The following is a 23,126-nucleotide window of genomic DNA, read 5'->3' on the forward strand; positions in this document are numbered from 1 at the left end:
AGAAGATTTATTAATTTACTACTAATTTTTAGGCTCACTGTCCTGCTGTACCACCCAGCTTCTACTGAGCCTGAGCAGGTGGAAAGCCACACTTACATTTTCCTCTAAGATACCTTGATAAACTTAGGAGTTCATTTTCCCCTCTCATCCTGGTAACTTAGACGAAATTCTGACTGAATTTATATACATATACATATATATTTCTTATAGATTTGTACATAGTTATATATGAGCATAAATTATTATTATTAAAAAAATATAGCAATCGTTCCTACTGTTGTACGCTATTTTAATTACCTGACTTGTTGCTCTTAATAGTTTTAAATCCATGAAAATATGCACTCAACCTGACATCCCTGTCACCAGTATCAACATAATTTCAGAGTAGAAAACAGATGGTTGTGTAAGAACTGTTTAATGTCAGTGTAAAAAAAAAAAAAATTTTCATTTATCAGCATGCTTACCATGAAGGTAACAAGCGCAATATAAGACCTTTGTAAATCCTTTATGTGCGCCAGCTGCAAACCAAATGATACGAACGCACAACAGAGAGAGAGAGAGAAAAAAAAAACCCACCCTTATTGTAAAGCACAGCTGCTGTGGGGGAGGCGAGCTGAAGCCTCAGTCAGTCACACCTCCACACTTTAACAAGCGGATGCGTTGTGCTTGTCTTTGCTCTCCTTCTTCCTCACTTCCCTCCTCAACTTGCACCAACCTCGTCGCTGTCAGGCAGGTGCCGAGATATTTCGCCTGTGTGTGTGTGTTGGCCCAATTAATGGATGACCTGCAGTAGCTGTGGCGTCCTAGGGTCTGCAGTTCAGCAGGTTGTCGTGATAAACTTTTTCTGGAGTTTGAAGGCTGTTTTTTTATCGGCGCCGTGAAGTCTTCAAAGGCGGCAGCCAGCATCCGCCCGTTAAAGACTGAAACCGACAAGAAAGGTAATTTTCTTTTTCTTTGTCCCCAGTTTACGTTACAGCGTGTTACAGAGGCCCTTCGTGGTTACTGTTCCTTTCTATTTTATATTAGTTGAAATATGCAACATATACATCAAGACATAATGTGGGCACAAAGCTAAACCTGTTTCAAAATTAAATCTTTAAAATGAGCAAGTGAGATGTACAGGATGTGTTCATACTCTCAGCATAAAAATACAATTGTTAAAGTGTAAAATTACATTTCATTGTAAACTTACAAGATAAACGTTTAGTTTGCAGGCCAACATGAAGTAAGAGTTGAACAGCTGAATAAGTTGAACTAAGGATTTGATCCTTGTTTTCTACTTTTTTAAAGTTATTTTTTAATTCCTCCTCTGACAGACTGAGAATATAAAACTAAGGCTTCTCCTTGTGACATAATTTAGAAAGTTCAGGTGTGGAAAAACCAATGATTAAAATGTCCCATCTACTTTTCAGGGGTCTTTCCATATAGATGACTATGTGCAACATGGCAGGTGGTTTTGAGGTTATGACTTGTTGTCTCCGTTACTTTTATACAATTGTCCAACTGTCAGAAACATGATAAGTAACCACTAGTAGAGATTATTTTAACATAGCTATAAGAACCATGAAGATTTATTTGTATCACTTTCAAACAATAACACACAGAGACATCCTCATACATTATCAGATGTTCATTTATGATGTAAACTGCAGAACCAGGACTGGTTCTTCCATAAGGTATATTATATATTAAAGTTACAGGAGACAGACATGTCATAAGGTAAGAGCTTAATAATACAACACACCAATATGTGTTGATATAGAGCACCTGTTAATGTCGTCAGAACCAATCTCTGAATTCTGGGTCACACCCAAACATACAAATCTTTACTTCCGTATTTAATCAGTACTATGTGTCATATATCTGAAGCTTTGTACTCTTACATTTCTCTGTGAATGTATGTTTTTGCTGTTACAAAATGAAAAGCTGATGCCATCTGCCACATTCAGTAGCGTAGCAGTTGATTACGTCGATATTGTTTAAGCAGATATTTTGGATGTGTCACATAAAACGTATTGTATTGAGAGCTAGGCTGCTGTTATCTGCCACATTAGGCTTCATGTTGTATGAGAACAATCTGTCGACTGTCTGGAGACGCGTCTAAATAGGGGTTCAGTTAAATGAACAATTTGCTGAATAATTTCAGTTTCTAACCGTTCTGTCTTTTTTAAGACGACTTCCACAGTACAGATACCTCATGTTCATAACCTCCCTTCGTTCCCCTTCCTCAGTAGATTTCCCTCGTCAATGCTGAGAGGTTAGACTTGTCTGGACAGAATGACGGTCTACAAGATCATCAGAGAGAACGACCAGAACCTGGTCACCACCCTGCCGTGAACAACCGGAAGTGCAGCGAGCCGAAAGGGCCTCAAGAACTAAGAGGTTATGTGAAGCTGACAGCTGGAGCTGTACATACCTACTGTGTACTAGAGATGTTCACTCTGAAAACAGACATTATAGGTCAGTTTAACAAGCTGAATGACCACTGAAATATCCAGGAATGGAATGACCACAAGGCAGGGCTGCAAATCGCCTGGTATGAAAACTAACACCTGCACGCGGAAGAACAGCACACACGAGTACCACCAGAGCGATTACTGGATTTGACTACTGTGTAGACCCTGTGTCTCACCAGATCAACAAGTCACAGAAAAACCACCTCTAAGACTTATTCCAAAGAATCACAAACATCTAGAGGAGTGAGATTACCAGTGGCAACCATGAACGGCATAACAGAGATGTCGGTCAAGTGCGTCCTAGTTGGGGACACTGCGGTCGGCAAGACAGCCCTGCTGGTCCGCTTCACCTCAGAGACCTTCCCCGACACCTATAAGCCCACAGTGTTTGACAACACAGGGGTGGAGGTGTACATGGATGGGGTTCAGATCAGCCTGGGGTTATGGGACACGGCGGGTAATGACAACTTTAAGCAAATCCGCCCGAGATCGTACCAGCAGGCCGACATTGTCCTCCTCTGCTACTCCGTGGCCAATCCTAACTCGCTTGCCAACGTCCAGCACAAGTGGATTGCTGAGGTTCGAGAGAACCTGCCCAGGGTGCCAGTGCTGGTCGTGGCCACCCAGACGGACCAGCGAGAAATGGGGTCTCATCGGGTGAACTGCATCTCAGCAGCGGAGGGGAGACGTGTGGCTCATGATATCCGTGCTAAAGGCTATCTGGAGTGCTCCTCCTTAAGCAACCGAGGCGTGCAACAGGTGTTTGAGTACGCCGTGCGGACAGCCGTTAACCAGGCCAGGAAGCATGCCAGGAGACGCATGTTCAGTATAAACCAGTGCAAAGTCTTTTGACCTTCGACCTTGACCTGGTGGCGTGGCTTGAACTGTCATGAGATGACTTGTTCAATAATGCGTTAGTGTGCTGTTCAAACTCAGTCAGGGTTTGTAAAGATACAAAAACCCGAAGTTCGATTTGTGTCCTCTACATCGGGTTCTTTTTCACTAACAGGGCGTCCTGTCCGCCCATGACCCAAGACTCAACCCATATTTATAACTGAGAATACATTAATTTCATCATAGACCTAATACACACTCATGCAAATGTACAGATGGAAGTTGTACTTTTGTTTGATCCAGGGAGCGATGGAAAGAAAAGAGTTTCTTTGATTCTTCTGATCTGTTTTTTTTTTTTAAGTGAACCACATTACATTACATGGAGGTATTTCAAACAGGGTATCAGAGGAGTTTCTTTTTTTCTTAGGACTTTTACCTAAACGAGAGCATGTAAAGCTTTAATGGTGACATACAGCATAAGTTTTTTCTAATTATTTTACTAATAACTAATGCAAAGAGAAAATAATATTAATATGTAAGTTTGGGGCTGCATCAGCAATGAACTTTTGAATTACAGCATAAACCAAATAAGTGCATTTACTACCACAAAGAAAATTACACAACACACAAGTATTTTTTTTTTCTTTTACAGTTGTATGGAGCTTTTCCAGTGTGATTTGCATATTTGCATCAAACGAGGACAACTCTAGTCCTATGCTCCTAAAACATTTTATTCGCTGAATCAGTAAGTAGTAGTGTGTACGTGCTGCCATTTGTCCGCAATTAATTCAACTTTTATGAATAAGATAATGTGGATGTTGCTGTATCAAGTTCGAAATACAGCATATTCTCTATTTTCTTTTTATATTAGACATGATTAGTGATTAATGTCAATAGGTCAAATGAGTGTATGTATGCGTGTGTGTGTGTGTGTGATTTTAAAAGATAACTGTATTTGAAATGTTTACTCAGAAATCAGTTGCATTGAAATGAACTAATACATGACTGTATTTAAAAATAGAAAATGCGCTCAGTATAGCGCAGACATCCGCCATGGCCAATGTCGGAAAGCGGTTCTTTTAACGTAATTCTGCTGAGAATTAAACAAACACGGGGGAAAACATAACCTCCTTGGTGGAGGTAATGAACCAAAAAAATCTAATGGTGTAGTTGAGAAATTTATTTTATACCGTTAGAGAAACCAAACAGTTAAAACATGTTCTAAAATAAAACAAAGGAACATGTAACATCAACATTTTTTGTGCATTGTAATTTATTGTATTGAACTGTATACCTCCTTTTAAAAATAAAAGAAAAAAATATTAAGACATGACATGCTACTTGTGTATCTTGCAAACTGTCCCTGTCATTACTGGTTACTGGAGTGACTAATTTTATGACATAAATCAAAACTACAGACTTTACCATTATTGAGCAACTGAATATAAAGGGAAGGTCAAACATCTGGTTGGTTTTTGAAATACATCTGGTTATTTTTTCCATTAATGTCTGTGTTATCTTACTGTCATGGCCAATTTCAACCAGATTTGATTATACTATATGTCTGATGTACATGCTTAATATAATACATGTTTATCACATACATACATACAAAACGTATACATTATGGGGTTTTTATGCTACCATTTGCCATACCTATAGTATGAAAACTGTATTAGAAAATACATTATATTGTATGTTTATATACAAAAAATGTATATAAATTGTACATATGATTGTCATTGATTTTTTAAGGTGTGTAGGCTGCAAGAAAAGTGTCACATCATTGATTTTGACTAGTTGTTCCAGGCTATTTCTTGAACGATGGTTTGGTCAAAGAATTTTGAGCATAAAGCCATCAAACAATGCTTTTAGACGTGTGTTGTGTGTCTGTAGTACAGTACTCGTAAATGCAAAGTATGAACCATGAAATGAATGGAATGGCTGTATACGTAGATAAATAAAATTTTTCATGAAGGCAATTTCACAAGGATTTCAAGAGACAGCTTGTTGAGAACAATGCATCACACAACAGATAAGGGGGTTGGCGACGTAAAGTGATTGCTCAGATCACAGATGAGACTTTAAACCTTTGTATCTATCCTAGTCAAGTCAGTTTTAATTATTTAGCCCATATTAAGAAATTTGCCTGAGAGCGTTTTAGGACTTGTACAACACATGACAATGGTTTATCCCAATTAAAATAAAGAAAAAAGCTTCCAACATTTAACAGTCTTATACTTTGAAAATTGAAAATTGATAATGAAGGCGTAAAGAAAGACGACCAGGAACAGCTACTAAACAGAAAAAAAAAAAAAGCTCCCCCCCACCCCCCAATGCTTTCACCCACTCTTTCTCTACATATGTGTCTCGTGGTGTTTAGAGCTCCTAAGGATGAGAGGTACAGCACAGGCTTGTCAAGGATATACTGAAAAACACCTAACCACATGCCAGCACACACTCAAATATGTACATTAAACTGTCAAAACTGTGAACACATACATGAAACCACTTGTTCACTTTGACATGCACTTACCCATACACTCTCGCTCATAATAGATTTATGTAGATCACACACTCAGACCGCCTAAACAGAGTATGAACTTCATGAGAGTCTGCATGTCCTCCTACTCTATTGCTTGACGTAATATAACAGCGGATATCAATTAAAATATATTATATATATATATACTAAATACTAAATATTAATATATATTATTTTTACTAAAATAAACAAATGATTATTGTCCCTTGCACATTGTTTGTGCAGGGCACTAAAGAATGTGACAGAGATGGAAAGAGATTGCGGACAAATTCATTTGGAAAACAGCTCTCTTGTTCAAGAATCCAACAATAGTTACAAAATCAAGAATGAAGTTAGCGCTTAAGCACATTTGACTGGCTGCTGTCTCTCACTGTGCTCTCTCCCACAGCTACCACAATACCTTACCCCTCTCGCTCTCTCTGTCGCTGTCTTACACACACACACACACACACACACACACACACACACACACACACACACACACACACACAGTGTGGTTGCACTTACTTCTCAAGGGCCTCTGATGCGTTGAGCTGGTTGATGAGGTGGTAAATAGGCCCTTTCCACAGCAGACACTGTCATAGCAGAAGAGCCACAGGCGTGACTAATAACATTAATAATGGCTGCATTTCGTTGAGGCGGTGTTTATTCACGGCTCCTGCACTGTGCACGCTCGCTCACTGACTCGGTTTTCACTGGTACAGCCAAACTGAGGAGGGCCATCGTTAATGTTATTCGCCGCACCTGTGCTTTTCCTGCTGTAGTAAATCAACATGTCTGCTTCTTGACGACAACTTATCAGCCTCGTACTGCTCTACGTTGCACGTACATCTTTACACTCGATTGCCTTATTATTGACAAAACAGCAGTGCTGCTTTTAGCATTTCAAAAATAACATAATTACTTGTGAACGAATCCCATTAAAGACCAAAACCAACAACTTGTTCCGTCTCTCAACACTTTTAGTTTTAGTTTGTGTTGCTCAGGATAAACTGGCAGCTGGAGTTCCCTGCAACAAAAACAGGCATTTGGACCTGGTACTAATATCATTAATGATGGCTCTGTTCTGTTCAAGAGTCCCAGTAAACCATGAATGAACTCATTGAATTGAGCCACCAATTCACTTTATTATTTACACCTGTGCTTTTCCTACTGTAACATGTCAAGGGGAACATGTTGCCCAGTACAACAACATGGCTCATTGATGTATTCTGTTTCTGGACAACAATGGAGCTCTAAGGCAAAGAGGAATAAGATACATCAGGCTTTGGCTCCACAGACAGTACATGTTGGTGGGCTCAGTTGATTGTTGGTTTCACTCTTTTCACAGGATTTGTTGACAGTATGAAAACTAAAGAATATCACCAGACTTGTCCTCTAACAGTCAAGTCAACCGCATTTGTGTTGCTCACCCTGCTCAAGTTTACTTAAGTACTTTATAGGTAAAATGACTTCTATTCTACAGGCGATCAATTTTCACCAGACATTACTGATCATTGTGGGAGGGCGATAATCATGGTATTACACAAACACACTTCCTGAGCTGTTACACCAGTGATCTTTGCGTTTTCTGCCGGTCTCTATGACCCTACCTCCGTGTCTTTCTTTCCTTTCTGCCCCTCATTTCTCTGCCTCATTTACTGCAAGAGCACAACACCCACACCTGATCTGTCATCATCATTTATTGCAAACTCACAGTTTGTACAGTGCATACATTATACTGTGTGTTTCAAAGTTCAGCATACAAAACACAGTATCTGTCTGTCCCACTCATACGCACAGACACACACCAACAGCACACACTGAGCCCTTCACACAGATTTACGAGAAACCCAAAAACAAACCATGGTTTACAAAAGCTCATCTTCAACTTTAACACTTGTACATTGACACTATTTCTCACTTTCTTCCCTCACACTCACTCACACACACACACACACACTCACACACACACACACACACACACACACACACACACACACAGGAAACACCTGTCCTATGCGCGCTTAGTACCACAGAAACTCAGTGACACATTAACACATCACATGTGCCTTACTCTGCAGAATACGTGGAACAATGTCAGTAATTTCTCTTACTGAAACAATAATTGCGTGAGAGAAAATACTAAATTACTAAAAGCTACAAGGACACAGTCTGCTCCTTTTGAAGTGGTTTAATCCCAGCTCTGATACAACTTAAATTATGAGTTAAATAAAAAAAGACTGCTGAAAATGAATGTGATCTTTTGTTTTTTCAGGTTTTTAGTACAACTAAAATACATTTGGCCTCAGTAGTCCTCGTATTAAAGACACATTATAAATCACATCCAAATTCTACTCTAAAACTATATTGACAACAATACTGATTTCTCTGGCCTCTGAAGATATACTTCATATTTATACATACGTATATTTCTGTATATTTACGTTCTACATAGATTGTAAAACTAAGAAAACACATGCAGATACACACAATACAAGCAAATTAAGAAAGCATGTTCATCAATTTGACGACACATGCACTACAAATACACACAACACAACCAAAATTTCTCTTTTGATCAGCACATTAAATCCAGAAATTCTGACCGCATTCACCAATTTTAGCTTCCTTTCACTGGCTCCCTATCCATGTCAGATCAGACTCTCTTTTTTAAGGTGCTTCTAACAACATACAAAATCTTAAATGGGCAGGCCCCTTCTGTATCTGTAGGATCTCCGTACACCTCATACTTACATCCCGTGCTCTGCGGTCTCGGAATTTGATTCGAGGATCTAACGACAGAGGGTGTCGCAATGCTGCACAGATTGTTAAGCCTCAGATTTTTTAAATATACATAAATAATTAATGTTCGTACAAAAACTGTTTCCCTCTAATTTTTATAGTGAATTAACTTCCTGTACATCCATTCTTCTCCCTGCTTATCTTTTTTCCTTGTCCAAATGGAGACTTTGGGGGTTTGAACATGCACATTTCTGCATTTTCCTCAAAGAATGACACTTTGAATATTTTCTTAGTTCTTAGTTCGTAGTACTAATTTAGTAGTATTATTTAGTATTGTCCTTCAATACATGATTCATCTGAATCTGACAGGTTTTTAGAAAAAACAAAACAAAACAAAAACCAAAAAACACAGATTCAATAAAGCATGGGACATGGACATGTGACGATAATGAGATTGAATGAAATAAAACAAAGTATAAATATGTATCAAGAGTGCTTCTCAGTAACGGTTCTGGCTGTATGATTAAAATATTCCATTTTCAACTGCAAATAAAATAGTGTAAACATTTTTACATTTACTCATTTGGCAGATGCTTTAATCCAAAGTGATTTACAAGTGAGGGACAACACTACATCTATTCAATAAGGTGAAGGCAAAGGTAAGGTGATCAGGTAAAGAGGTGAACTGACAGGGCCTAGTAAGTGGTAGTTAGGCCTGTTAGGATGTTTGAGGTTTTAGACATTTACACTGCTACGTTTTAGTTTTAAAATGCATGACTTCTGCGTTTTAGTTTTAAAACTAAAACATGGATGGAAGAGATTAATCTTCAAGAGATTTTTTAAAGACAGAAGGAAATCAGCATGTTAAGATACTCCTAAACCTTAAAGATGTCCACACACAACTGCTGGACAATATAACAAAGTTCAATTAGTTGGCCTCCGTTTCTGGTTACTGATCTCTTCAACAACTACAGACAAAGACAGGATGAAACCCACTCTTATCACCGATCTACAACCAGTGCACAGCTTTACTGTCCTTAAGTTAAAGATTCGTATTTACAGAGTGAAACCTGATCCTGGATCTGTGTGAAGTTCATGCCATGCGGCATGTATGACATGTGTCACATCGTCACCGACATGTGTGTGTGTGTGTGTGTGTGTGTGTATTCATCCTCAATGACCTGAGCATGAGTAAGAAAGTGTCACTGTATGTGTGTGACTGACACATGTCATTACCTGTGTAATGCAGTAAGGTTCAGTGTGTACGTGTGTGTGCCTGTGTGTCGTACAGCTGGTTGTGGTCATGTACACAAGTGGATAAGGCTGCAGGCATCACATTTCACCCAGTGCCTGTGTGCTATGTGATACTGCAGTGTACCTGTATGTGTGTGTGTGTGTGTGTGTGTGTATGAATGATAGCCCCCAGGTCCTGTTCCAGAGCAGCGATCACACACAGAGAGACACTGACAGAGGCGAACTGCAACTAACAACCAGTGAAGCATTCAGAGCTTCTGACAGGATGTAAGATTTCGAGAATTTTCTGTGGTCTCGGCTCGCTCCGCCTCAGCAGGGGAAGATGGAGATCAGAATAGAGTGACGCTCTGGATTTGGACCCAGGCTGTCTCAGCGACTGCTTCGCTGAATAATTGATCCCTCGGCTTGTGACTTGTTGAAGATGAGGAAGGCAGCGTTGATGGTTTGGATCAGCCTTTTGGTGCAAGGTCGGTTCTGCACGATCAGTTTGGTGTTTATGACTGATAGTTCTGTTTTGTCTCTTTAAATCCTACTCTGCGCTGTTTGTTTGTTACTTTCCCTGTCTCTTTGCTTTTGTCCTCACCTTTTTTTTTTGTCTATCATAACCTTTCTTTCCTCTTCATGTGCCTTTTGACCTCTCAGTGTCCCATGGTGCCCAGGGTCATTATGCCCGCAAACTTCTGAATGACCTGATGGAGGACTACTCCAATGCTCTGAGACCTGTGGAGGACACAGACAGTGCCCTCAATGTCTCGCTGCAGATTACGCTGTCACAGATCAAAGATATGGTGAGCAGAGAGGAAACTGAAATAGATTTAGAGCTACAACTGCAACTGCACATGCCTGCCACAGATACAATTTAACCCCACATAAAGTTCCCTTTCGATTCTATATGTCTATAAATTCCTCCATTCTGGTTGAGAATATCAAATACACATATATTCTGTACATTGTTGTGTCAACCCTTAAAGTTACAGGAGACTACACTGAGTTATCCAAGACAGCATGTGTTTCATGGCTGCACCATTACATCACATAGAAAATATACATAATATTTTGTGAATCAAAATATAGTGGCTCTTCTAACTGCCACAGATTCAAGGTCCAAAGATAAAAGGTTGCATTTGTCACATGTTCATATAATATGTGCAGTGAAACGTAGAGCGGCATATTCTTGATGCTGCGTTAAAGAGGCCAGTGTGCAATGCAGAATTATCACTAGAGTAAGAGTGGAAAAAAAAATAAAAGTAATCAAGATTAATCAGCAAAGATTTATCATACATTAACAAATCACTCTAAGGTGAAGATGCTCCAAACAGCAGAGATGTAGATATAGGTCTTTCCTTCCAGGATGTATCAAACATATGGCAGGATTGACAGAATCATGTTGATGAGGCATACACACTCAGTATCCACTTAATTAGTTAAACATGTACAGTCTAATGCGATTCAATGATATATGACTTTCTCCCATAAAGTTTACTTTTATCAAGCCTATGGTTTTCAGTTTTATAGTTTTTAAGAACATAGGTCATAGATATTGATAGTGTTGCTTGATATTCTAACCTCATGTATTTAATAGGGAAGACAAAAAAACCCCCACACTTCTCAATATAATGGAGTCCAGTACAACACCACCTTTAACCATGCCCTCAGGAATAAACATATAATTGAATCTACACATTTCTAACAATGTCACTAGATTGTCATTTGATGTCATTAGACGTCTAGATGTTTACCTAATAAAGGGGCCACTCACTGGAAATTAAAATCTAGGTATAATTAGATGCAGCACTACGTCCAGTGCCAGGAAGTATTCAAAAAGTATTAAAGTATTGCACTTTCAGAGAGACAGGGAACTTGCTAAAGAAATATATAAAAGAGAAACAGTTGAAACTGATCAAGCAAATTATTTTCGTGCCTAATATTTTGTAGGTGAAGCTCCAAAAACACATTAACACAACTCTGTGAACATAGACATTTTGTCTATCTTCCCTTTTTAATGTTACCACCAGTCTCTCTGTAAATGTTTTGTGTGTGTGTGTGTGTGCGTGTGTGTGCAGGATGAGAGGAACCAGGTTCTTACCACGTACCTGTGGATCAGGCAGGTCTGGCATGATGCCTACCTGAAGTGGGAAAAAGAGGACTATGACGACTTAGAGATGATCAACATCCCCAGCGACCTGGTTTGGAAGCCGGACATCGTCCTCTACAACAAGTCAGTAACAAGAGATGGACGTAAAACAGGGAACAAAGAGAGGAAAGTCAAACAAATAGAAAGAGACAGAGAGGGAGATATGAGGGGCAAGTGTTGAATGCAAGCATCTACAAATGTGTACTTTCCACTTGATGTCCACGCAGGGCAGATGAGGAGTCAGGTGCATCCAGCACTAATGTGAAGCTGCGTTATAATGGAGAGATCGTCTGGGACTCTCCGGCCATCACGAAGAGCACATGTGTGGTGGATGTCTCTTACTTCCCCTTTGACTGGCAGCAGTGCAACCTCACCTTTGGCTCCTGGACCTACAATGGCAATCAGGTGTATTAACTGTTTCTGCTTCTCTGCTGTGCGTCTGTACAACTGAAATACTCATAGTATGTATGTGCAAAAACTGGTAATTACTTAGTCACTTTCAAGTTTTGAGTTTCAAGAAGGGCAATAGTAAAACAAGGAAGCAATAAAAGGTCAAATGACAAAAAAAACCCACACTTTCTTTCATATCTTATGTTTTATAATTTTGATGAACCAACATTTTAAGTGGCAAAAATCCAAATAAGATCACAGAGAAAGATCTTTTTGTGTGCGATTACCATCGTACCATCTTGGTCTGTCTGTCCATATTGTTCTTTTGGTGGAATGGAAACTCCAACTTGCTTATTGTGTCTGTTTGTCTGTTAGGCCTGGTAATCAGTACAGGGGATGTACCAGCCTCTTGTCCTTTATGTTCTCCTCAATATTTCAATTTTTCATAACTCTTGATTTAAAACAATATTTATGCGGGATTTCACATTAAAAACTTTCACTATATGTGTGTTCTCTACACAGGTGGACATCAGTCTGGGCATGGACAGCGGAGACCTGTCTGACTTTGTGGAGAACGTGGAGTGGGAGTGCCACGGCATGCCTGCAGTTAGAAATGTTATGATGTATGGCTGCTGCTCTGACCCCTACACTGAAATCACCTACACCCTGCTCCTGAAGCGCCGCTCCTCTTTCTACATCTTCAACCTGCTCCTGCCCTGCTTCCTCATCTCGTTTCTCGCCCCGCTGGGTTTCTATCTGCCGGCTGACTCCGGGGAGAAGGTTTCCCTCGGGGTCACGGTGCTTCTGGCGCTCACTGTGTTCCAGTTGCTGGTGGCTGAGAGCATGCCTCCTGCAGAAAGCATGCCCTATATAGGTTTGAATTATTATATACTATTCATAGCATGAAAGCCATTTTTCCACCAGGAAAAGTAGAAATTGGATGAAAAGTTTATATAAAGGTCAGAATGTTGACTCAGTGTCTTATAATTTAATTAAATACTTTATTTATAATTTTGACTTGATATCTCATATTATTGGGCAGCATGGTGGTGCAGTTGTTAGCACTGTTGCCTGCAGCAACAGTTAAAACAAATGGAGGTTAGATTAACTGGTGTCTCTAAATTGCCCGAATGGACGGATCTCATGAAGTTGACTTAGTAGGTCATGGGTCATAGGCTTCCATTTAAAGCACAGTTATACAACTTCGAGACAAAACTGGCAAAACCTCTCAATAACCTGGTTAAGATAGATGGATATGTCTTTGTATCATGATATAAATGGGACTACAGATTTCCAGATCACTGGTGATGAAGTGAGGGAGTTGAAGGAGTATGTAAATGTGCAACCCTGTATTGTACATATCAGAGCTTCTATGTAGGTGTTGCCTTTCAACTAATTCCCCTTCATAAAATTGTCTTTTTCTCTGTTTTGTTCCCAAGGGAAATACTATATTGCTACCATGACTATGATCACAGCCTCCACCTCTCTCACCATCTTCATCATGAACATTCATTTCTGTGGTGCTGAGGCCAAGCCAGTCCCTCACTGGGCTAAGGTGCTCATCATCGACTACATGTCCAAAATCTTCTTCGTCTACGAGGTGGGGGAGAACTGCACTACACCGGAGAGCGAGAGGACCCCACTGTACCCCGAGGAACCCTTGAGCGATAAGGACTGCTACCATGACGACCGTTTTCACGACAGCATCTACCATCACGACAGTGACTCGTACAAGTACAGCAATAGCCACAGCGTGCACCACAGCAACAAGCATCACAAAAGCCAGGCGAATGGCACCGCCAACGGCAGGAGTCATCATTATAACAACCATAACAACCACGCTTCCAGATTGGAGAGAGGTGACGCAAAAAGAGAGCCAACCCAACGCTACCACATCAGGAGGGATGAACTGGACTACCAGGCCCCCCCCCATCCACAAAACCTCCAGCACCTCAATGGTGGGCTGAAGGAACAGCTCCTCTATTCCACAGAGAAACATCAAGTCCCTGCCTGCCCCTGCTGCTGCCCCTGCCTCCAACATAAACAGGTGCATCGCCACCGCACGCCGTTTCTCCCTTTACTCACTTTACCTACTTATCTGATTACTGCTCTTCTTCTAAAGTTTCTTTAAGTGCTTGCTTGAGTTTACCTTTCTGTCTCTTCCTCAGGTGGTGAAGAACATCCAGTACATCGCCAACTGCTTCCACGAGCAGAGAGCGACGTGTGTCAAGGCAGCAGAGTGGAAGAAGGTTGCCAAGGTGATGGATAGGTTTTTCATGTGGATCTTCTTCGTCATGGTCTTCCTCATGAGCATTCTCATTATCGCCAAGGCCTCCTGACAGCCTCCTCCTCATCTTTTCACCTCCACTGTAACATTCATCCTCCAACACTGCTGGACCTCAGTGTTCCTCCAGAGGCACCTCATTTCTACTTTAATGCGACATCAGATGAATCAAAACAGTTTTGTCTACAAGGAGACATTTGATATGTCAGTATTGTGTTTTGTGTATGTGTGTGTTTGTGTAGGGTTAATTGTTGTTTTTATCTTGCTCTGACATAAAGAGCACAAGGTCACTGCACACACATTGACCATTTAACCACACACGCACAACGAAATTCATCAAAGCCTCTCGGTTAGTTAACATCAGGTGTGCTTGCATGTGTCGCAGAGCAGTGGAGCGGTAAGACAATCTAGGCCTCACCTTGAACATGCATGGGCTCTCCATTATTGATGAGCTAACAGCCAGACATCCAGCTATAGGCATTATATTACTTGCATTACGTTTTAAACAACCAGATGATGCTGTTTTCCAGAGTCAGTTACAACGAGAGCGCCAGCAGAGGAACCTTAAATACTTATGACACAACAACCTTGTGTATGATCGAAAATAGGGCAAAGGGCGGTGACACCACACAGAATCACACACGTCCTCATAAGGATTGTCAATAATAGAGATAAAAACGAGGTTAAGACATTAAAACCAGGGGAAACTGGTGAAGTGTTTTTTTAGTTTAGATGTCAGAAATCAGTTTACATAAATTGTGAATACTTGAATTTGAGAAGTCAAAGGATGAACGTTTACTTTTCTTTCATAAGATCCCTCACTTTTTAATGCAACACTTGGACCTTGAATCGTACCTCCAGAGAATGAATGGTGGGTATATTTTACCTGTTCACATTTTGCTTATTGGTCCAGTAAAAAAATCTTGATATCTTGTTATTAAAACAGGTTTTACTCATTGTCCCAGCAGTTTGCACTGTGGTACAAACCTAATTTTGTTATGTATAATGTGTGTATACATTTTTGCAAAGCTGTCCATTTGTTTTGTTTTTTTGCATATAAAATGTTATTTCATTGCTTCATACTTTTTTCTGCAAAATCATTGCTTTTATGCAGGGTGTCATTTCCATGGATTTGTTTAATGAACAAAAAAAAAAGAACAAACATCCAGCATTAATGATCATACAGATGCGAGTATAAATCACTCAGTAACAGGAAGGTGTGAATTAGGTGCCAATTGCAGGTGAATGAATGAGCCTGGGTTTGTGTCCATTACCAAAATAGCCTCTAGAGGGCAGATAAGCTACAATCCACACGGTAGTCGGTTACTGAATGACTGAATAAATGAATAGATGACGGTATAAATGACCGAAGGAATGCATGAATAAATGAATGAATGAACTCCATGCATAGCAAAGTGAACATCTAAGTACATGTATACAGAAAGTGCCCAATGGACGGCTCAATGACACCAAAGGGCATAAAAGACAGAATCTGTAGAGTATCAGCTCATCCTCTTAATGGGCTATAACATGTAACACCGATAAAGTATATTTCAAAAAATGGTTTTAAGGATACATTAAATAAATCAGTAAAACATTATTACCTCCACAAGTGAAGTGTATTCTGATTATGATTTGAAACAATAAACAAGAGGGTAAACAGGAGGATAACTGATGCAAAAAGGATTTTGTTACAGTAAATAAAATCTCGCTGCTGGCCTGATTATTTCTAATGTAAGAAATAACTTCAGATAATCTGAATAGTCCAAGCTCAAACTGAAGTTCATTACTTTTTCTACAAATAGGTGTTCCCATTTACAGACTCCAAATATATACCCTCCTAAACTCATTGAATATCTTTCTTTAGGCAGAATTAAAATATATTAAATTAATAACTTCACAAAAAACAGAATAAATACCGACACAACTGTTAAAGAAAGGGGAATCCATTTAAAGTTTACTCTCATAATCTTGAGTCACTTTGTCCTTGTGATACCAAAGTATTGATAGCAGGCTGTCTGTAGTCTCAGCACCAGCTGCATCAACATGATAAAAACTGTCAATAACTTGTCTCGTCACATCAGGCAGACTAACCTCTGCCTCCATCTAGTGGAATTTAGTCAAAACAAATACACAGCTGTACACTCTCCTGTATTAACTCCTGGGTTAAAGGGAAATGCCACAAATTTCTATTTGCCATTATAGCCTATTTACAGGTCCTGGGAAGTACTACTGCTTATATGAAAAGAAAGCATTTTGTGTCTCCAGCTGCAGCTGCGTGAAATGCAACTGCAGTCAAAAAGTCTCCAGTGAGATTACATGAAAGTATACTGTACCTACAAATCATTATATTCATTTGAAATTTTTCCTCTCTTCTGTATTACATTAATTATCAGCAGTTTTGTCTAGTCTCTAGAGTTCTGCATGAAATCACTCAACACTGACAGTAAGGTGACTCACTTATTGATTCCTGGTGGTTTGTAAACAGCAGCTAATCAACTTATTTTCAAGATAAAGCAACACAACAATCAAATGACCCCAAATAATCACATTGACCCCAACTTACTCATACAACCCCCGACCTTACTCTCGGGCTTCTTCCTGGATCGTTGACTGTGCTGGACAATGCCCCCGCGATAGAGTGTGTATAGTGAGAGATAAGGCCTGCTGTGCTGAGTGTTAAAGAGACAGACTATTGGGCCACACTTTCTCCAGAGTGACATTACAAACATGGTGATGACGATGGTTAGAGTTCAGAGGGGATTCATGTGTCCTAAGGGCAGACACACCCACAATGTTGGGATCTATATAGAGATGCACTGCTCTCATTTGTTCTCAGTTTATGGAGGATAGCGAGCAGAAACATGTCATCTATCAGCAAGCAGCTGTCTTCCATCACCTGCACAGGTAAGTTCTGACTTTTTGTTTGTTTGTTTGTTTCTTTTTCGTTCTTTTGAACATAGCCTATCATTTCTCTTTTTGTGTCTCTTCAGGCAGGAGGCCATCTCCCTCCTTCACTGAGATCAGACTGGTTTTACTTGGGAAGACTGGTAGTGGAAAAAGCTCCACTGCCAATTCCATCTTGGGGCGTAAGGTCTTTGACGCAAAGGTCAGTAGCTCCTCAGGCACTCAGCGTTGTCGCAGGGCCAGTGGAGAATTTCGTGGGCGACACCTGACACTCCTGGACACCCCAGGGCTGCTGGACACTCATCAGACTCCACAGGAGGTGCAGAAGGAGCTAAGGAGGAGTGTTAGCCTCCTGTACCCTGGGCCCCACGTGTTCCTCCTTGTTGTTCAGATCGGGAGGTTCACTCAGGAGGAGAAGGAGGCGGTGCGGCAGATCAAACAGGCGATGGGCTCTCTAGCTTTGAGGTTCTCAGTGGTGGTTTTTACCCATGGAGACCTTCTGGAAGAAGGGACATCTGTGAAGCAGGGTCTGATAGACGGCTGCAGGGATCTGGCTGAGCTAGTGGAAGAATGTGGGGGCAGGTATTGTGTCTTCAGCAACTATAGCTCCAAGAGCAAGGAGCAGGTGTCTGAGCTGCTTGCCTTAGTGGACAGCATGATGCAGGGTAATGAAGGAAGCTACTACACCAGCAAGATTCTCCAGATAGCAGAAGAAGATCTGGATCGGGAGCTGCAGGAGGAGAGGAGGCTGCTGGAGGAAAAGGAGGAGCTGTTAAAAAAGAAGCAGGAGGCTGCAATCAAAGAAAGGTACAAAAGAGAGCTAATGATTTGTCAGCAAAAAAGCAAGATGGAGATGGAGGAGATGAAGAAAAAACAGGAGCTAGAGAAGCAGAATGGGGAGAAACTGGCGAGAATTCGAGAGGAGGCCTTTAAAAGACAGTTGGAGGAGAATGAAAAGAGGGAGAAGGAGAGGAAGATACAAGAGATGGTGAGAGTGATGGAGATATGCAGACAGGAGGAGGAGAAGAGGGAAGTGCTTCACGAAAAGCTTAACAAAGTTACTAAAATGCTGGAGGAGCAGGCTGAGTGCGAGGAGAAAACAATAAGAGCAATGGAGGAGAAGATGCAAATGGACAGAGTGGAAAACCAGAGGAAAGAGAGAGAGAAGGAACTTCAGCAAATACAGAAGGAGCAGGCCATCAGGCAGAGGGAGGAGATGAAGAGAGAAGCTTTGCAGAAAGAGCTGGATAAACTCTTGGAGGAGCAGAGCAGGAAGGACGAGGAGAGGAAAAAGCAAATGGAGGACATGCTCAGGCATGAGAGGGATGAAAATCAGAGAGAAAGAGACATACAAATGGAGAACCAGAGAGCAGAGAAAAGGAGAACAGAGGCTCTGAGGCAGGAGCTAAAAGTCCTCAAAATGAAGATAGAGCAACAGAAAGCAAGAGAGGAAAGCCTCGAGAGGCAGCTGGAGGACAACCAACGCAGGGGGAGAGAAAAGTGCAACAAAGAAATCACAATGTTGAAAAAGCAGTGCGACAGGAAGTGTTCAGAGACAACCCAGATGAGATCTGCAGGGAAACACAGCAAAGTGACAACTGTGTCTGGATATGCGCAAGAGATGGGACTGGTGGTTCTGAATGCAGCTTTAGAAAGTATTGGAGCTCCCTGTTGTATACAGTAACAGGGAGAACATTTCTAGTCTATTTATTATTTTACACTTACTGTATGTCAGGACAAATAAACTCGTTATAACTGTGTCTCCTTCATGCACGTTTGGCCTGTGACCTTAATTACGAGTAATTTTTCAGGAATGTAATGGCACAATATGTTGTGACTTTTAAATTATCATTATTATTAGATACAACCATTAACTCACAGTTAGGAAAAGAAAGGAAATTAATGCCCATGTGAAAGCAAATCATTTCAACAAATGGATGTAATTCCAGTGTGTCCTAAATCAGCAAATGCATAAAAATAGTACAAATTCTCAAAAATGATGGAGATAATCTGATTATCAGATCCCGCCCTCTGCTTCGGACTATCTGTCTCTGTCTCCATCAGCTAAATCTGTATTCAAACAAAACCCTGATGCCATTAATAAAGATCAAATATTGCTTGAGTGCTATTTCAGCATTCCTCACTGATGCTCCAACTTCAGCAGCGCCATCTGGTTCTGTCCCTGGCCAGAAAGTCTGCTTTTATCTACAGAAGTGTCTTTTGTGTGTGTATGTGTGTGTGTGTGTGTGTGTGTGTGTGTGACAGAGAGAGAGAGAGAGAGAGAGTGTTCCGGAAGCAGGGGTATTAAATTTAGAGTGCAGTATCATGGCAGTATGTTGTTTGAACAATACTGCCTAAAGGCAGCAGGCAGAGGAGGGGCGACGCGGTCATATTACAATTCACTGTATCAGGTTAAACAAAACTTAAAGGAAAAGTTTGTCAATCTGGAAAATATGCGTAAAGACTGGAAACAGGGGGAAACAGCTAGCCTGGCTCTGTCCAAAGGGTGATTTGTGGAGTACCACAAAGACTCTGTAAGACTCTGTGACGACAAGTCTCCAGGAAGTTATTGCTTCTAGTCTGTCACTTCTGTCCAGGTGCTGATAGGCTGATTTTGTTACTTGTTTGCAAACAGTTGCTTAAACACATCCAGCAGCTATGGAACTAAATTATCATTAATCTAGAGTCGGGTGCTGACTACAAGGTAAACGCAATATTCACTCCCTCATGGCTCTGTTTTAAGACTCTACCACCTCCTGAGGGAAACATTAATTTACTTTGGTTCAATTGTATTTATATAGCGCTAAATCATAACATACATTATCTTAAGGCACTTTATAGAGTACGGTCAAGACCTTACAATATTATAGACCCAACCCAACAGTTCCCACCATGAGCAAACACATGGCGACTGTGGAGAGGAAAAACTCCCTTTTAACAGGAAGAAACCTCTGACAGAACTGGACTCATGGTGGGCGGCCGTCTGCCTCGACCAGTCAGGTTCAGAGGAGAGAAAGGGGATGGATAAGAATGAGTGCAGAGAGGGGGAGAGAGAGATCTGAACAGCTGTATATAGCCTATTGTCGTATTGAAGCACTGTCAGACTGGTAGCTATGATAATAATAATATTAGTGATACTCCGTGTAATAATGTTATTTATACTGTGTTCACCATTAAGTCACTAATTGTGTGTCTGCTGATTGTTGCTTAGCAGGTGGTTTACGCTGAGGTTTTAGAGCTTTTTTTTTTCCTGAAAAGAGTTTCCTGCTGTGGCAAAACACGACGGTGCAGTGAGAGTGAACACAAACAGTAAAGTTGCACGCAAGACAGTTAAACAATGAGCTGAAATTTGCTATAAATATGATGTGATAGGATATGAGGGTCGTTGAGCTGGTTTTATACGCTTTTGAACATACCCATATTTTTTAGGAGGAATGGAAAGTGCATTAGCAACAAATGCTCTTGTAAGAAGGAGTGCTCTATTTGAAGAAAAGCGTTTCCAAGAATCTGGAGAAAATCATCATGTCTGCTGCGTCCGAGAACCTCAGTCTTCAGAAGATAGTCAAGAAGCACTATCTGTCACTTGCCAACATTGCAGAGTGTCAGGTCACATAAGTCTGGATTGATGAAACTAAAGAAAATCTACAGGAGGTGTGATTATGAAAATATTGAGCTACAAAAACCTATTGTGTATTAAGAGTGTTAACAATTCATTTTTATAGTTGAAAAATGTAGTATGTAATGTTATAGCAGCAATGATTCAAATTCTTATTGTGTTTTGTATTTGTAACTGTTTCCCCATCAACTCGTTTTGTGTTAGTTCTACTCTCAGTGGCTTGTGCTGTGGGCATTAACAAAGTGTATGGGAGAGACATTTCCGTGTCACTACAGAGCCTGCCTATATGCTGGTGGCAAGGTCTGTGGCACCAATGCAGAAGATTTTGCCTCCCAGGTATGAACAGGTTGTCTGACTGGTTTTGAACTGTTTTACCACCATCATATACATGGAGCACAGACAGAGCTTATATTCAATAATAAATTAGCAACATTAATTTATTAAAAACTATTTTACTACTTTTGATTTGCTCATACATTTATTTGAGCCTAACCAGCTGCAGCTGAAAACGCTGAGAGTGGTGAAAGTGAAAAAGAACAGTGGGCTGAGCAGCTAAACAGTGAGCTGAAACTCACTTTATCCTCCATAATACTGAACATAGCTGTATATTCAGGTGCTAATTCTCTGGAGGTTCATCACTATGAGTGACAGTGTCACATTGTTTTCAGTAGTGGACAGGCAAACATGGAGAGGGGAGGGGGATGACATGCAACAAAGGCCCTAAATTAACCACTTGAGTTTCATATGCACAGGAAAAGAAATTGTGTTAAAAATATTGTTTCATTTAGTATCTGTTAGTCCAGTGGTAAAGAAACATACCATAAAACTTCAATGTCCCCGAATCAATTCTGGCTTGGGACCTTTGCAAATAATTTCCCTCTCCCCATATTTCCTCTCTGTGTCTACACTGTAAGGTCCAATAAAGACCAAAATAAATGCCAAGTAGATCAATAAATAAAAAAAATACTTCAAGGCCTCACACAATTTACACTCCAGGACATTGTTGTGTGATTGTGCGCACAACCAGAATGAAGGACACGAATTACAAATCCTCAAATGTCTCCTTTGCAGTGGGAGTTCCAGGTCGGCCCGTGTGAGGGGGCTGAAATGGAGGATCATCTGTGGATGGCCCGCTACATTCTGCACCGTCTGGGAAGACTTTGGGGTTGTTGCCTCCTTGGATGTTAAACCCATTAAGGGAAACATTTACACATCAGGCTGTCACATCAACTTCAGCACCAAGGAGATGAGGAGCGAAGGGGGACTTAAGTAAGTTTCAGAAAATGGAGTCTCTCACACACACACACACACACACACACACACACACACACACACACACACACACACACACACACACACACACACACACACACACACACACACACACACACACACACACAGTGTTCTTAATGTATAGAAAATAGTTGTTTAGAAATAGATGTATATATAAAATCTGTTCTCCGGGATGTTATAGATAGAAGAAGCGATAAGAAGACTGGGCAAGCGTCATTCTCAGCGCCTCCGTGTCTACGATCCACATGGTGGTGCTGACACAATATTGTTCGCCTCACGGGTCAGAGCACTACCTGCACTTTCCATGACTTCTCTACAGCCACAGCCTGTTCGTAATGTTAGTGTTCGCATCCCTGGCCATGTCAGCCTCATGGGCTGCGGGTACCTTGAGGACAGACGTCCTGCTGCCAACTGCGACCCCTACACCGTGATGAGGGCCCTGGTTGAAACCTGTCTGCTGGGAGCCACTGGGGAAGATGATGAGGAGGAGGAGGACAAGGAGACCACGCCTGCCTGTAAAGGGCGAAAAGGCATCTAAGACACCACAAAGTGCAACAATGTATTACACACTTTGCATGTAGTTAAGTGCCTTTGTGAGATTTTAAAGACATTTTTTTAAAGAAATTTTAAAGAAATCTCACAAATTTGCAAGTTCAAATCCAGAAAGTTTGTGTTGCATGAATGAAGTA

At 40.7% G+C, this 23,126-nt stretch overlaps 3 protein-coding genes and 1 pseudogene across 4 annotated transcripts; all 4 read left to right on the forward strand.

The window, feature by feature from the left end:
* Positions 1-669: 669 nt before the first annotated feature.
* rhoh (ras homolog family member H) lies at positions 670-5,880 on the forward strand. Of its 2 annotated transcripts, none has more exons than XM_056369718.1 (2): positions 670-938; positions 2,232-5,880. In XM_056369718.1, the coding sequence occupies exon 2, from the start codon at positions 2,721-2,723 to the stop codon at positions 3,306-3,308; it is 588 nt and encodes a 195-aa protein (XP_056225693.1). In that variant the 5' UTR covers positions 670-938; positions 2,232-2,720; the 3' UTR covers positions 3,309-5,880. The 2 variants fall into 2 exon arrangements, with proteins under 2 accessions (XP_056225693.1, XP_056225703.1); XM_056369728.1 differs by having other exon boundaries at positions 2,235-5,880.
* Positions 5,881-8,984: 3,104 nt separating this feature from the next.
* chrna9a (cholinergic receptor, nicotinic, alpha 9a) lies at positions 8,985-17,618 on the forward strand. The gene is made up of 7 exons (XM_056372757.1): positions 8,985-10,280; positions 10,456-10,601; positions 11,877-12,031; positions 12,175-12,352; positions 12,860-13,211; positions 13,777-14,384; positions 14,506-17,618. Exons 1-7 carry the CDS (start codon positions 10,235-10,237, stop codon positions 14,674-14,676), a joined length of 1,656 nt encoding a protein of 551 aa, XP_056228732.1. The 5' UTR covers positions 8,985-10,234; the 3' UTR covers positions 14,677-17,618.
* LOC130162932 (uncharacterized) lies at positions 17,046-19,645 on the forward strand. The gene is made up of 2 exons (XM_056366838.1): positions 17,046-17,067; positions 17,534-19,645. The coding sequence occupies exons 1-2, from the start codon at positions 17,046-17,048 to the stop codon at positions 19,210-19,212; spliced, it is 1,701 nt and encodes a 566-aa protein (XP_056222813.1). The 3' UTR covers positions 19,213-19,645.
* A 1,405-nt stretch (positions 19,646-21,050) lies between these two features.
* On the forward strand, positions 21,051-22,975 carry LOC130162941 (glutamine synthetase-like; annotated as a pseudogene).
* The last annotated feature ends 151 nt before the right edge of the window (positions 22,976-23,126 follow it).

The sequence above is a fragment of the Seriola aureovittata genome, chromosome 3 (assembly GCF_021018895.1).
Source record: "Seriola aureovittata isolate HTS-2021-v1 ecotype China chromosome 3, ASM2101889v1, whole genome shotgun sequence".
NCBI lineage: Eukaryota > Metazoa > Chordata > Actinopteri > Carangiformes > Carangidae > Seriola > Seriola aureovittata.

Coding starts and splice junctions, on each gene's coding strand:
- chrna9a (XM_056372757.1), top strand. CDS start 10,235: ATGAGGAAGGCAGCGTTGATGGTTTGGATCAGCCTTTTGGTGCAAG. Junction 10,602..11,876: donor TGTCACAGATCAAAGATATG/GTGAGCAGAGAG, acceptor GTGTGTGTGCAG/GATGAGAGGAACCAGGTTCT. Junction 14,385..14,505: donor CCTGCCTCCAACATAAACAG/GTGCATCGCCAC, acceptor TCTCTTCCTCAG/GTGGTGAAGAACATCCAGTA.
- rhoh (XM_056369718.1), top strand. CDS start 2,721: ATGAACGGCATAACAGAGATGTCGGTCAAGTGCGTCCTAGTTGGGGAC.
- LOC130162932 (XM_056366838.1), top strand. CDS start 17,046: ATGAAATCACTCAACACTGACA. Junction 17,068..17,533: donor GAAATCACTCAACACTGACA/GTAAGGTGACTC, acceptor TGCACAGGTAAG/TTCTGACTTTTTGTTTGTTT.